Source organism: Myripristis murdjan, chromosome 8, assembly GCF_902150065.1.
Source record: "Myripristis murdjan chromosome 8, fMyrMur1.1, whole genome shotgun sequence".
NCBI lineage: Eukaryota > Metazoa > Chordata > Actinopteri > Holocentriformes > Holocentridae > Myripristis > Myripristis murdjan.
In genome coordinates, this window is record NC_043987.1 from 3,997,523 (window position 1) to 4,010,516 (window position 12,994).

The 12,994-nt window shown below is 45.7% G+C and overlaps 1 protein-coding gene across 1 annotated transcript; it reads right to left on the minus strand.

Annotated features, from left to right (window-relative positions):
* Positions 1 to 209: 209 nt before the first annotated feature.
* LOC115363941 (gastrula zinc finger protein XlCGF57.1-like) lies at positions 210 to 7,826 on the minus strand. The gene is made up of 3 exons (XM_030058307.1): positions 7,527 to 7,826; positions 1,231 to 1,749; positions 210 to 1,062 (listed from the first exon to the last, which is right to left on the minus strand). Exons 1-3 carry the CDS (start codon positions 7,717 to 7,719, stop codon positions 344 to 346), a joined length of 1,431 nt encoding a protein of 476 aa, XP_029914167.1. The 5' UTR covers positions 7,720 to 7,826; the 3' UTR covers positions 210 to 343.
* Between the last annotated feature and the right edge of the window lie 5,168 nt (positions 7,827 to 12,994).

The following is a 12,994-nucleotide window of genomic DNA, read 5'->3' on the forward strand; positions in this document are numbered from 1 at the left end:
AGTTTGAGTTTCCTCGTCCTGAGTGATGGACAGTCATCATGTTTTCTAGTTTGTTGTCCTGTTGAATAATTCAGTTCAAGCAGCAGATCTGCAGCTTCAGCTGCTGCTGCTCTCACCAACACACTTGAGACTTTTAACACGGTCATGCCTGCACAAACTTCTCCCACACACACTGCTGCTGCCCAGTTTCTCTCCTGAGTGGATTCTCAGGTGTCTGTTTGTGACTTTTACATGTACAATTTTGATTACAAACTGAGCAGCTAAAAGGTTTCTCTCCTGAGTGACAATCATGTGCTCATTTGTATGACCTTTATCTGAAACATGTTTACCACAAATTAAGCAGCTACGTTTTCTCTCCTGTGTGGATTTTCATGTGCGTATTTAAGGTGCATTTCCTTGTAAAATGTTTACCACAAACTGAGCAGCTAAAAGGTTTCTCTCCTGTGTGGACTCTCATGTGTGTGTTTAGGTCAATTTTATGTGTATATCCCTTACCACAGACTGAACAGCTAAAAGGTCTCTCTCCCGTGTGGACTATCAAATGAATTTTTAATTCACTTCTCCATGCAAATCTCTTACCACAGACTGAGCAGCTGAAAGGTTTCTCTCCTGTGTGGACTCTCATGTGTTTCTTTAAGTTATTTCTTTGAGTGAAACTTTTACCACAAACTGAGCAGCTAAAAGGTTCCTCTCCTGTGTGGACTCTCATATGTGTAATTAAGCTACACTTTTGTGTAAATTGTTTACCACAAATTGTGCAGGTGAAAGGTTTCTCTCCTGTGTGGACACTCATGTGTGTATTTAAGCAAGATTTCTGTGTAAACTGTTTACCACAAATTGAGCAGGTGAAAGGTCTCTCTCCCCTGTGGACACTCATGTGTGTATTTAAGGTACATTTCCTTGTAAAATGTTTACCACAAATGGAGCAGCTAAAAGGTTTCTCTCCTGTGTGGCCTACCATATGAGTGTTTAATTGAGTTTTCCATGTAAATCTCTTAGCACAGACTGAGCAGCTAAAAGGTTTCTCTCCTGTGTGGGTTCTCATGTGTGTGTTTAAGTTAACTCTAAGTGTAAATCTTTTACTGCAAACTGAGCAGCGAAATGGTTTCTCTCCTGTGTGGACTCTCATATGTATGCTTAATTCACTTTTCCATGTAAATTTCTTAGCACAGACTGAGCAGCTGAAAGGTTTCTCTACTGTGTGGACTCTCATGTGTGTGCTTAATTCACTTTTCCCAGTAAATCTCTTAGCACAGACTGAGCAGCTGAATAGTTTCTCTCTCTTCACAGAGCAGGAAGATGGCTTCTCTCCAGCCTCAGATCTGTCATGGCTGAAAAGGACTTCACTCACTGAGGCTAAACCTGACTGAGGCTCTCCAGTCTCCTCCAAGTCATCTTCACTGTCTTCAGTCTCAGCTTCAGAGGAGTGTGAAGAGAGCAGCTGGCCATCACTACTTGCTTGGAAATCCTCTTCATCAGCTTCTGTTTCAGTGGAGCTGCTGGCCGGAGGCTCTGCCTCTGTGTTCTCCTCAGTTTGGCTTTGATGAAGCTGTGAGGACTGAGCTCTCTCTTCATCATCTTCACTCTTCACAGGGGCAGGAGTGAATGGGATATCCTTGGTGATATTGAGCTCCTCCTGTTCCTCTTTAATGTGGGGGGGCTCTGGCTCCTCCTGCTTCACACTGGGGCTGCACTCCTGCTGCTCAGGGGGAACCTCTTCTTTACTCACCAGCAGCTGCTGAGGCAACACTGAAACACACACACACACACACACACACACACACACATATACACAGACATTAAGGAAAACCACGCTTGGAAGTTTACCTTATCCTGTTACCATTTCTTTATCATGTAAACAAGATCCATGATGCTCCTTTGCTGGATGATCTCAGCCACAAAAACAGAGAAGTCATTTTGTCTCCACATAAAATTGGTATGAAAGTGACAATGAAGAGAAGCTTATTACTACAGGCCTGAGATCCATGGAAATCACTGTACAATCATACTGAAAATACTGTGGATGAAGTGTGAAAACTGGCCATTTAGGTTCACTGTTTCCATGAATGTTTATGACTTTCCTGCATTTGTCCAGTGTTAGCCTCGACTGAATAAACACCAGTTCTCTCCTGGTGTTTTGCTGGGTCATGAGATGGGTTAATGCTGGGAATAATGTCTTTTTTCCACTGAAGAGGGAGCTAGTTTAGAGATGGATACTGAGGGCTGCAGTGACTTTAACATGTAATGTTAACTGGAATGAAATTTAGTGCTGGGCGGTATACCGGTTCATACCGAATACCGGTGTTATTTTTTTTTATGATATGAATTTTTCAGATACCCCAATACCAGTGTGTGTGTGTGTGTGTGTGTGTGTGTAGGGCACATAACGTTGGGAACAGCACGCGGAACGTAGCGCCACAGGACAACGTTGGAGGGGGAACTGTTTTTGCAGTTGCACTCACTAAGCAGTGGGGATTCAGAAAATGAAGCTGAAGAACTTTTACCAAAAAGAGGAGCTGTGTCGGCTGTTTGGAAGTTCTTCGGCTTCAAAAAATCAGTCTGGCAAAGGCAAAGAAACTTTCCAGGCTACAGCAGCACACTGACATAGATAATGTAACAAAGTGAAGAGTTGCCATTCCTCTCTATTTTCACTGGCTAACAGCAGCACACTGGCTTAGCTTGTCTATTCAGAGAGGAGGTATCACTTTGGCTTATTTTTCAATCTATGTTATCACACGCATACTACTGCTGATTCATTGGTAGCTGAATTGTTAGGTCTATATGATAAGTAATTCCCATTTTTAAAATGATAATAATAATTACTGACCATCACTCAGGCCTGAGTGATGGGAGGAGAGTCAGGGACAAAAGGTAGTTCAGTGCCACCAAGCACCCCCACCTTGTTCAACAAAAATAAAATTGGCATCCTCGCAGCCAGGCCCAGAGCCAAGGACGAGATGCAGTCCCCCACACAAAAACAAAACAAAAATAAAAAACTGCCATGCACCCCTAATTCCAGCACAGGTAGCTCACGCTCCTCTGATGGAAGACAGATCCCTCCTACCCTGGGGGGTAACGTCATTTCAGTGCGTCTACAGGAGTATTTTCATATCACCATTTATCCCACGCACAGGAAATTTCTCAGGTTTGCTTATCAGGGCTGAGCCTACGGATATCAAGCCACCCGTTCGAGCTGTCATTAGCTCCCAGGGTGTTAAGCAAATGTGTGGAGGCATCAGAATATTTTCGTACGTGACAACTGACCCTTTATCTAAGCCCCGCCCCAGATAGATCTCCAACCGCTGCATGGTGCTACAGGTGCATTAAAGCCCCAAACAAAGCCCAAACAAACAGATTCAAGAACAGTTTCTTTCCCAGAGCCATAACCACTCTGTACTCAAACTTGAACTAACCCCCCACCCCACCCGTACCGCCCAACACACTCCTCCTCCCACAGAAATGTTTACTTTTTATCCAGTGCAATATTGCAAACCAGTGCAATATTTCATATCAGTGCAATATTCATTTATCCAGTGCAATATTTCATATCTCAGGGACTACTGATATTTATACTGTGTGTTGTTCTTTTGTTGCTGCTGTTGTGTATTTTTCTACAATACCAGTCAAAAGTTTGGACACACCTTCTCATTTAATGTTTTTTCTTTATTTTCATGACTACTTACATTGTAGATTCTCACTGAAGGCATCAAAACTATGAATGAACACATGGAATTATGTAGTAAACAAAAAGTGTGAAATAACTCAAAAAATGTTTTATATTTTAGATTCTTCAAAATAGCCACCCTTTGCTTTGATTACTGCTTTGCACACTCTTGGCATTCTCTCGATGAGCTTCATGAGGTAGTCACCTGAAATGGTGGAAATCTGTGCTTTGGTCTAATGAGTCCAAATTTGAGATCTTTGGTTCCAACCGCCGTGTCTTTGTGAGACGCAGAAAAGGTGAACGGATGGATTCCACATGCCTGGTTCCCACTGTGAAGCATGGAGGAGGAGGTGTGATGGTGTGGGGGTGTTTTGCTGGTGACACTGTTGGGGATTTATTCAAAATTGAAGGCACACTGAACCAGCATGGCTACCACAGCATCCTGGAGCGACATGCCATCCCATCCGGTTTGCATTTAGTTGAACGATCATTTATTTTTCAACAGGACAATGACCCCAAACACACCTCCAGGCTGTGTAAGGGCTATTTGACCAAGAAGGAGAGTGATGGAGTGCTGCGGCAGATGACCTGGCCTCCACAGTCACCGGACCTGAACCCAATCCAGATGGTTTGGGGTGAGCTGGACCGCAGAGTGAAGGCAAAGGGGCCAACAAGTGCTAAACACCTCTGGGAACTCCTTCAAGACTGTTGGAAAACCATTTCAGGTGACTACCTCTTGAAGCTCATGGAGAGAATGCCAAGAGTGTGCAAAGCAGTAATCAGAGCAAAGGGTGGCTATTTTGAAGAAACTAGAATATAAAACATGTTTTCAGTTATTTCACCTTTTTTTGTTAAGTACATAACTCCACGTGTTCATTCATAGTTTTGATTCCTTCAGTGAGAATCTACAATGTAAATAGTCATGAAAATAAAGAAAACACATTGAATGAGAAGGTGTGTCCAAACTTTTGGCCTGTACTGTATCTATAATGTAGAAAGTAGTAAAAATAAAGAAAAAGCATTGTGTGTTTAAGAGATTGCTTACTATTTCATTGTGTCTTGTATGCAATGACAAAAAAGGAATTCTATTCTATTCCATTCTAAGATTACACTATTATTCTCTAGATGTTCCTTTTCACTATGACAAAGTTTAAAATAATCATTGAATGAATTAAATATCGATACCAGGCAACTGAAAAATACACTTATTCCATTGTAATGAATGGAGTCAGATGCTCTATTGTCCGGCTCCTCAGATAGGGGGAGTGGCTACGCAGGAGAAAAATCGCTGATTGGTCAGTCAGGGACCATTCAGGAGCCAGATAAAGGGTCAATTATTTGATCAGGTTTTTGAGACTTGATGCGGCTCGAAGCACATCATCCCTTTTCAGTGCTTGGTTTGACAGGTCTAAGTGTAGTGGGTTTATTTAACCCTCTTGCTGCGTTTGTCCCACTTCTTCTACGTCTGAAACGCTTGGACCTGGAGCCTCTGCCATGTTTTTCCACTTCTGTTCATGAACGGCAACATCTGCTGTACGCTGTTTGTGTAAATTGCGTAATCGACAACAACTTGTCGATGCATTTACATCACCGATGTAATCGATTAAGTCAATTAATCAGGACAGCCCTAATTAGGGTCAGTGTGACCCGGAGCAAAAAGGGAGTGGGTCAGTGGGACCCACAGACGAAGGCAGCACAAGGGTTAACAACCTGGTCTGTACTGAGAATGTGACAGAGACTAGAACTGTTAAAGTGTTCCCCAAACAGAAACCGTGGCTAAACGTGACATTGCTTTTAGATCCGGGGATCCACAAAGCACGGAAGAATCTGCGGAGGGGAATTAAGAAGGCCAAGTGCTGTTACCAGCAGCGCATAGAGGCCCACTTCAGCAGCAACAACTCCAGAGGCATGTGGCAGGGGATTAAGACACTGACTGGCTACAATAACAACACCTCATACAACAATCTCATCAGACAGCACCCTCCCAGACACACTGAATCAGTTCGACCGTTACAGGAAGAACCCAGACAACCTTCCTGCTCCACCAGCGAATAATGACCTGCTACAGCTGCAGCCACACCAGGTCAGAGCCACCCTGCACAGAGTCGCCACGAGGAAAGCACCTGGCCCAGACGGCATCCCCAGTCTGCCATCCCTGCTGACCTTGACCAACATCAGTTTGCATACCGAGTAAACAGGTTGACAGAGGATGCTGTCATAACGGCGCTCCACACAGCCCTCACTCACTTGAACCAGAGTAACACCTACGTGAGGATGCTGTTTGTGGACTTGAGCTCAGCATTTAATACAGTCATCCCGCAAAAACTGGTAACGAAACTGAGCAACTTGGGGTTAGGCAGTTCACTGTGCACATGGATATTGGACTTCCTCAGGAACAGATCTCAGCGCGTCAGGATGGGAGATCGCACCTCCTCCACAATCATCCTGAACACTGGAACTCCACAGGGGTGTGTCCTCAGCCCCCTCCTCTTCTCCCTCTTCAACCACAACTGCTCCCCCATCCACCCCACAAACACCATCGTCAAGTTCACTGACGACAGCACCATTGTAGGACTGACTAAGGATAACAATGAGTCAGCCTACAGGGAGGAGGTCAATCACTTGACTGACTGGTGCCTCCATAACAACCTGGACCTCAACACAGCCAAAACCAAGGAAATTATATTGGATTTTAGGAAATCCAAAAAGGCTGTGCTCCCCATCCTCTCTATTAATGGAGAAGAGGTTGAGAGGGTGGAGAGCTTCAAGTTCCTTGGAGTCCACATATCAGCCAACCTCACCTGGCTGTCCACACCTCGTATCAGGTGAGAAAGGCCCACCAGTGTCTTTACTTCCTCAGGAAGCTGAAGCAGGCTTCAGCTTCCTGAGGAACTTCTACAGGGCACTTCTACAGGGCATCCACTGAGTCCATCCTGACCTACTGGTTCACCAGCTGCACCGACAAGGACAGGAAGGACCTTTAGCGGGTGGTGAGGGCAGCAGAGCGAATCACTGGGACCAGACTGCCCCCCCTCAGAGACATCTACACTGGCCGTCTCCAGAAGAAGGCCAGAAACATCAGCAAAGACCGCACACACTCTGGACATGCCCTGTTCTTCCCCCTCCCCTATGGAAAGAGGTATTGCTCTCTCAAATCCAGAACCACAAGACTGATCAACAGCTTTCTCCCCCAGGCCGTCAAAGCCATCACTCCACCCCCACACACACCACCCACAGACAAACACTTAAATAACACACACAAGTGCAATACCCCCCCCCCCCAACTACTGTAAATATTGTTTATTACTGTATATATTGTTATTACACTGTTTTTATTTATATAATGTCTGCTTTCGCTGACAGTAGAGCTGCTAAACCAATTTTCACAGTAATGCTGGTGACAATGTTAACAGTGATAATAAAGGATTCTTATTCTTACTCGGGTCTGATGTAATTGGGATGGGAAAAAGCAGTAAAATTGAAGTTTTCACACATAGAATAAAGGTATCACAAATCTGAGGCTGTGTTTGAAAGACTCTTTAGTTTCTCTGGAACAATCTAGTCCAGATTTGAAAAATCTATGTATGGTAATTTTTGACAAATGATCAAAATCTAGGACTGTGAGTCAATTAAAGACCATTTCATTTCATGATATATTGTCATTTCATCTCCCATCTATGAGAAAACGACTCCACAGCGCCACCTGCAAGTTTTAGGCCGTTTTTAAGGTGGACCGGTAAATCCTAAACACAAGCAAAAAGCAGGAGCGGCTGGAGGGTTTGGGGCTTGAAGCAGCTCTGCTGGCGTCCTGTGCTCAACACGGACATCAGCAGTGAGACAACAACATTTGAAGCGGACAAACCTGCTCTTTCTAGTCGAACTTGAGGCTGTAAAAGAGCGTCCAGCCGCTTTCTCTGCCGCTCGTTCTCCTCTCTTAACTGCCGCAGCTGCTCCTCGTGCGCCGTTAACGTCCTTTCAAACAGTTCCAATATGTCTCGACCCGCCGCAGCCTCTTGCTGCTGGACCAGACACGTGAGCTCCTGCACGTCACACATTCTCACACAGTTACAACTACACTTTTTGGCCCTTCTGCTGTTTTCGACAGCAACTGACTCATAAAGTCTCCAGCGTTGTTTTCTCTTTTACTCCTCCTTTAGCTTCCTCTTCTTCGTCTTCTTCTCTCTCTCTCTCTCTCTCTGTGTGTGCGTGTTGTTGTTTTTTCTGGTCGATCGCAAAGCAACCTTTAAAAATGCATACCGCCACCTACTGTATGGGAGTAAGTACATTCATGGAAGTACTGAAATATAATATGTACCAGGCAGTCATCTGTCTAATAGAATAAAGATCAGAAATTGTGTTTTAATGAGTCTCTCTCTGGAGTTTCCTTAATAATGTAGTCCAGATTTGACAAGTCTTAGTGTAGTGGGTTTTGTTAAGGACTTGGGGCCTCATTTATAAACATTGCGTACGCACAAAACAGGGCCTGAAATTGGCGTACGCCACTTTCCACGCAAAGGTTGTGATTTATAAAAAAAAAACTTGACGGAAAAATGTGCGGTCCTCCACGTAAATTCTGAACCATCCGTAAGCCTAAGCACATCTTGGAGACAAGGGGAATTTGGCGACACAGATGGTGAATTGAATCCAAACTGCATCATGATTCGTCTCACACATTTATTTACACTCCATATCAAACGTTAATTCTAAATCCACTTCATCACAAACATTCCAAACAGCAGTGTTATTTGTGCTGGCGCTACTGAGCCATAACTATTACATAAGGAACTCGCAATTTAAAAAAAATATTGTAACGAGTGTTGTATTGTAACGAGTGTAACTGATGAAATTATTATCATTAGTTGGAGACAAATTACACAAATGACATTAAACAATTGCAGCACAGTGCGTTCCCCTGTCACACTTCTGTCACTTCAAATCATGCCAGGGTGGTGGATATCACAGATTGAAATGTAAATTGTGAGAAGTTTTGAGGCAAGCAGTCTAATTGCTGTAAACATATAAATACCGTGGTGACATTCGTGCGTAATTGCTGGCGTCTTAATAATAATAATAATAATAATAATAATAATAATAAAAACTTATTGTAGAAATTCTAACCATTCAAGCCTGACGTACTGATGCACTTTTCCGCTATAACCTGCAGCCTGCCAGTAGCGACTGTCACCTGCAGGCTGCAGGTGACAGTCGCTACTGGCTCTTAACCCCAGTCCTCCATGCTGTAGTCCCCCCTCTCTGCACCCAGTGTTAACACTCAGCTCACAGCCACCCCCCACTGCCACCTCATCAGCCCAACCCCCCCACCCCCACCCTCCAGCACACAGCCCCCCTGCTCCAACTTGTCTCTCACAACAACCCAGGTGAGAAACCAGCTTCGGCGGATCAAGGCAAGGAAAGCTGCAGGTCCAGATGGCATCAGCTCCAGACTCCTCAAGTCCTGCGCAGATCAGCTGTGCGGGATTGTTGAGCACATGTTCAACCTGAGCCTGAAGCTGAGGAGAGTGCCACAGCTGTGGAAAACATCCTGCGTGGTACCTGTGCCCAAGACTCCGCACCCCAAGGATCTCAACAGCTACAGGCCGGTGGCACTAACATCCCACCTGATGAAGACCTTGGAGCGGCTGGTCCTTGTTCATCTCCGCCCCCTGATGGGACCATCACTAGATCCACTTCAGTTTGCCTACCAGCCTGGCATTGGGGTGGATGACGCTGTGATCTTCCTCCAACTCCGAGCTCTCTCTCACCTGGAGAAACCTGAGAGTACTGTGAGAATCATGTTTTTTGACTTCTCCAGTGCTTTTAATACCATACAGCCTGTACTTCTGAAAGACAAGCTGGAGCACACCGGGGTGGACCACCACCTCACAGACTGGATTCTGGACTATCTCACCAACCGTCCACAGTATGTGAGGACCACGGACTGTGTGTCTGACACCGTAGTCTGCAGCATGGGGCCCCACAGGGAACGGTCCTGGCTCCGTTTCTCTTCACCTTCTATTGACCCTTTGCAGACACGTCACAATTATCACGTGACATGGGAGGCGGCGCCATGATGGACGGCAGAAGAACAGTGGACGTCAATTTAAGACAAGGAGGCGCATTGTAGTTCGTGCCATTCCATGGTTGTAGATAGTTTTTAGTTTACTTTTATGGTGGTAAGATGGTGATTTCCTGCTGTGCCGTGCAGTGCCGTTAGTTGCCGTCTTCTGTCCGCATCAAAAGGTATCCTGTAAAAGGCTAGATTAGGCTTACAGCCTTGCCTGTTGGCACACTGCACGGAAATCACCATCTCACCACCATAAAAGTAAATTAAAAAACTATATACAACTACGAAATGTCACTAAGTTTAACGCGCCTCCTTGTCTTACATTGACGTCCACTGCTCTTTTGCCGTCCATCATGGCGTTCATATTTCGCGCGACTGGATCGTGACGTCACGTGCAAAGGGTCAATACTGCAGACTTCTCATACAAACATGACAACATGTCACCTGCAGAAGTTCTCTGATGACTCTGCAATCGTCGGCCTCATCACAGATGGGGATGACAAATAGTATAGAGAACTAACGCAGCATTTTGTGGACAGGTGCCAATGGAACTGCCTCCAGATCAATGCGGGGAAAACCAAAGAACTGGTGGTGGATTTCCGCAGATGAACACTCTGCCCCCCGACACCGGTGAACATCCAGGGAAGGGATATCGAGATGGTGACATCTTATAAGTACCTGGGAGTTCACTTGAATAATAAACTGGACTGGACCCACAACACAATTGCACTTTACAAGAAAGGCCAGAGCAGACTCTATCTGCTCAGGAGACTGAGGTCTTTTGGAGTGCAGGGGACACTCCTGAAGACCTTTTATGACACCGTGGTGGCATCAGCCATCTTTAATGGAGTGGTCTGCTGGGGGAGCAGCATCTCGACAGCTGATAGGAAGAGACTTGAGAGACTGATCAGGAAGGCCAGCTCTGTCCTGGGATACCCCCTCGACTCAGCAGAGGTGGTAGGTGAGAGGAGGATGATGGCTAAGCTGTCATCCATGATTGAGAACGACTCCCATCCCCTGCAGGACATTTTAACTGCACTGGAGAGCTCCTTCAGCGACAGACTGCTTCACCCAAAGTGTGTGAAGGAACGCTATCGCAGGTCCTTCCTTCTTGCAGCTGTCAGACTCTACAACAAGCAGTGCTCCCAGTAGACCACACACTCTCCAAGACTGCACTGACTGCACTATAATGCACATTCTCCTCTTCTCAGCACCTTAACCCCCCCCTCCACCCCCCCCACCCCACCCCACCCACCCATACACACACACACACACACACACACACACACACACACACTGCACTACTGGTAGATAACACGCAAAGACTGGAGGAGAAGGGGTGATTCCATTAGGCTGGATCAAGTCTGACAGTTCCTGAATCCCAGTACCGGGGGTCAGGTTCTGCCACTTGGTCTCATGGTTTCACACTAACCCTGAACCTCTGTCGGAGCGTGTTGTTCCCCAGATTTAGGTTTTTTCTTCTGTTGTTTAAATTGTTCATATTTCTATTTTGTTTTTCTATATTCCTTTTTTTTTATAATGTTTATATTGCTTTTTGCTATTTATTATCTGTTTATACTGTTTATAATGTAAATTATGCTTCATATCTTGCTATCCACTTTGCTGCTGTAATGCGTGAAATTTCCCCACCGTGGCACTAATAAAGGAATATCTTATCTTATCTTATCTTATCTTATTTTTGAAGGGCAGGGGCGAAAATGAAAAAAGGGCACTCTCCCTAGTGGGGTCTGGGGGCATGGTCCCCTGGGAGAAAATTTTTGAAAATTGTACATTTTTCAGTACAGTTGTGTACAGTTTTCAACCAAGAGGGCACTTTAGCGCAGCCTTTTCAACCAAGAGGGCAATTTAGTGCGTCAGTTTCAACTAGGAGGGCATTTTAGCGCGGCGTTTTCAACCAACAAAAAAAAGGGCACTTTAACGCGCGATTTTCAACCAGGAGGGCAACAGGTGGAGTCGCATGTGCCAGTCCACATGTGTCCAAGTGGACGTGCATTGAAGCCGCCTGGGCGCGCTCTTGTAAAAGCCCAAATGGGATAGCGGGTGGTTCTGAGGACCCGCTATACGCTTTCCCTAACGTGTGTGGTCCAGATAGCAATTGTAGGGAAAGCGCATAAACACGCCCACAGGCACACCTCCAGGTGCAAATAAAGGAGTCGGCATAATATATAGCGGGTAGTGTGGGCACAAGATACCGTTTAGGGATAGTGGAAGCTGCTAAATGCGTAATTCACAGGTAGCGGGTAGTGGCAACGGGTAGCGCAGTGTGAAAGATAGAGCCCTTTGTCTTTACCAGGGGCGGACTGGCCATCTGGACGTTCTGGAGAATACCAGAACGGCCGGTGCTGCCAGTTGACTGGCGGCCAGCCAGCCGGTCTTTTTTTTTTTTTTTCCCTCCCCTTTTTTGCTTGTAATCTACTGTTGTTCCATGTCCAGACTGATAGGTGGCAACAATGCGCCGGTAGGCACTTAGATGCGCAGGCTTACTCGCCACTCAGCCGTGTCAAAGATACTCGTGGTAGTGTGTGCAAGTTGAGATGACTAGAGAGAGACCATGGACACCACTCGTGTTGCTAATCCTAAAAAAAGGAAAGAAAAGGGTGAGGCTGAGAAGGTAAGAGAGAAAGGCAGTTAGAGAGCGAAGCATCCAAATGCAGGGATGCAAACAGAGCGCTGAAAAGCGCAACTCACTTTTTTCGTGGCCTTTTGGGTGACTTGTGTGAATGATAACAACTGCACCAGCACCGCACAAGCCAAAAGGCAGAGAAACTCTCCAGCTACAGCAGCACACTGACATAGATTGTGTAACAAAGCGAAGAGTTGCCACTCCGCTCCGACGAGGGGGGCCAACATGCTCTCCACAACCTGGGACAGCGTACTCAAGCGGCAGAGTGACGGCAAGAGGCGTGGTCGACCTGTCAAATTTGACAGGTCGGCTACGCCTCTACTCTACGTGTAACATCAGCTGATTAAGACACGTCACACACCACCTAGTGACACCTCTGATGAAGGTGGAAGCTTACCGCCGAAACATGTAATGAAACTTTATGATCTATATAAAGGATAGACACTATGAATCTTCATGGACTGGTTTTCCATTACAATTGAGTACCACCTCGCTGTCGGTGGAGTCGTCATAGCAAGGCGGCCACACCGCCAAGAAAAGAAGTCTCCATTTGACCTCATTTGACCACGGTACCGGTTTGCTTGCCATTTTCCAACATTGTCAACTTCAGTGATGATCAATA

Excerpts from the sequence above, each read along its gene's own strand:
- LOC115363941 (XM_030058307.1), bottom strand. The coding sequence starts at position 7,719 with ATGTGTGACGTGCAGGAGCTCACGTGTCTGGTCCAGCAGCAAGAGGCT. Across the intron at positions 1,750-7,526 it reads AGTTCGACTAGAAAGAGCAG|TGTTGCCTCAGCAGCTGCTG; the intron begins GTTTGTCCGCTT and ends TGTGTGTTTCAG. Across the intron at positions 1,063-1,230 it reads TAAGAGATTTACTGGGAAAA|TTAACTTAAACACACACATG; the intron begins GTGAATTAAGCA and ends TTACACTTAGAG.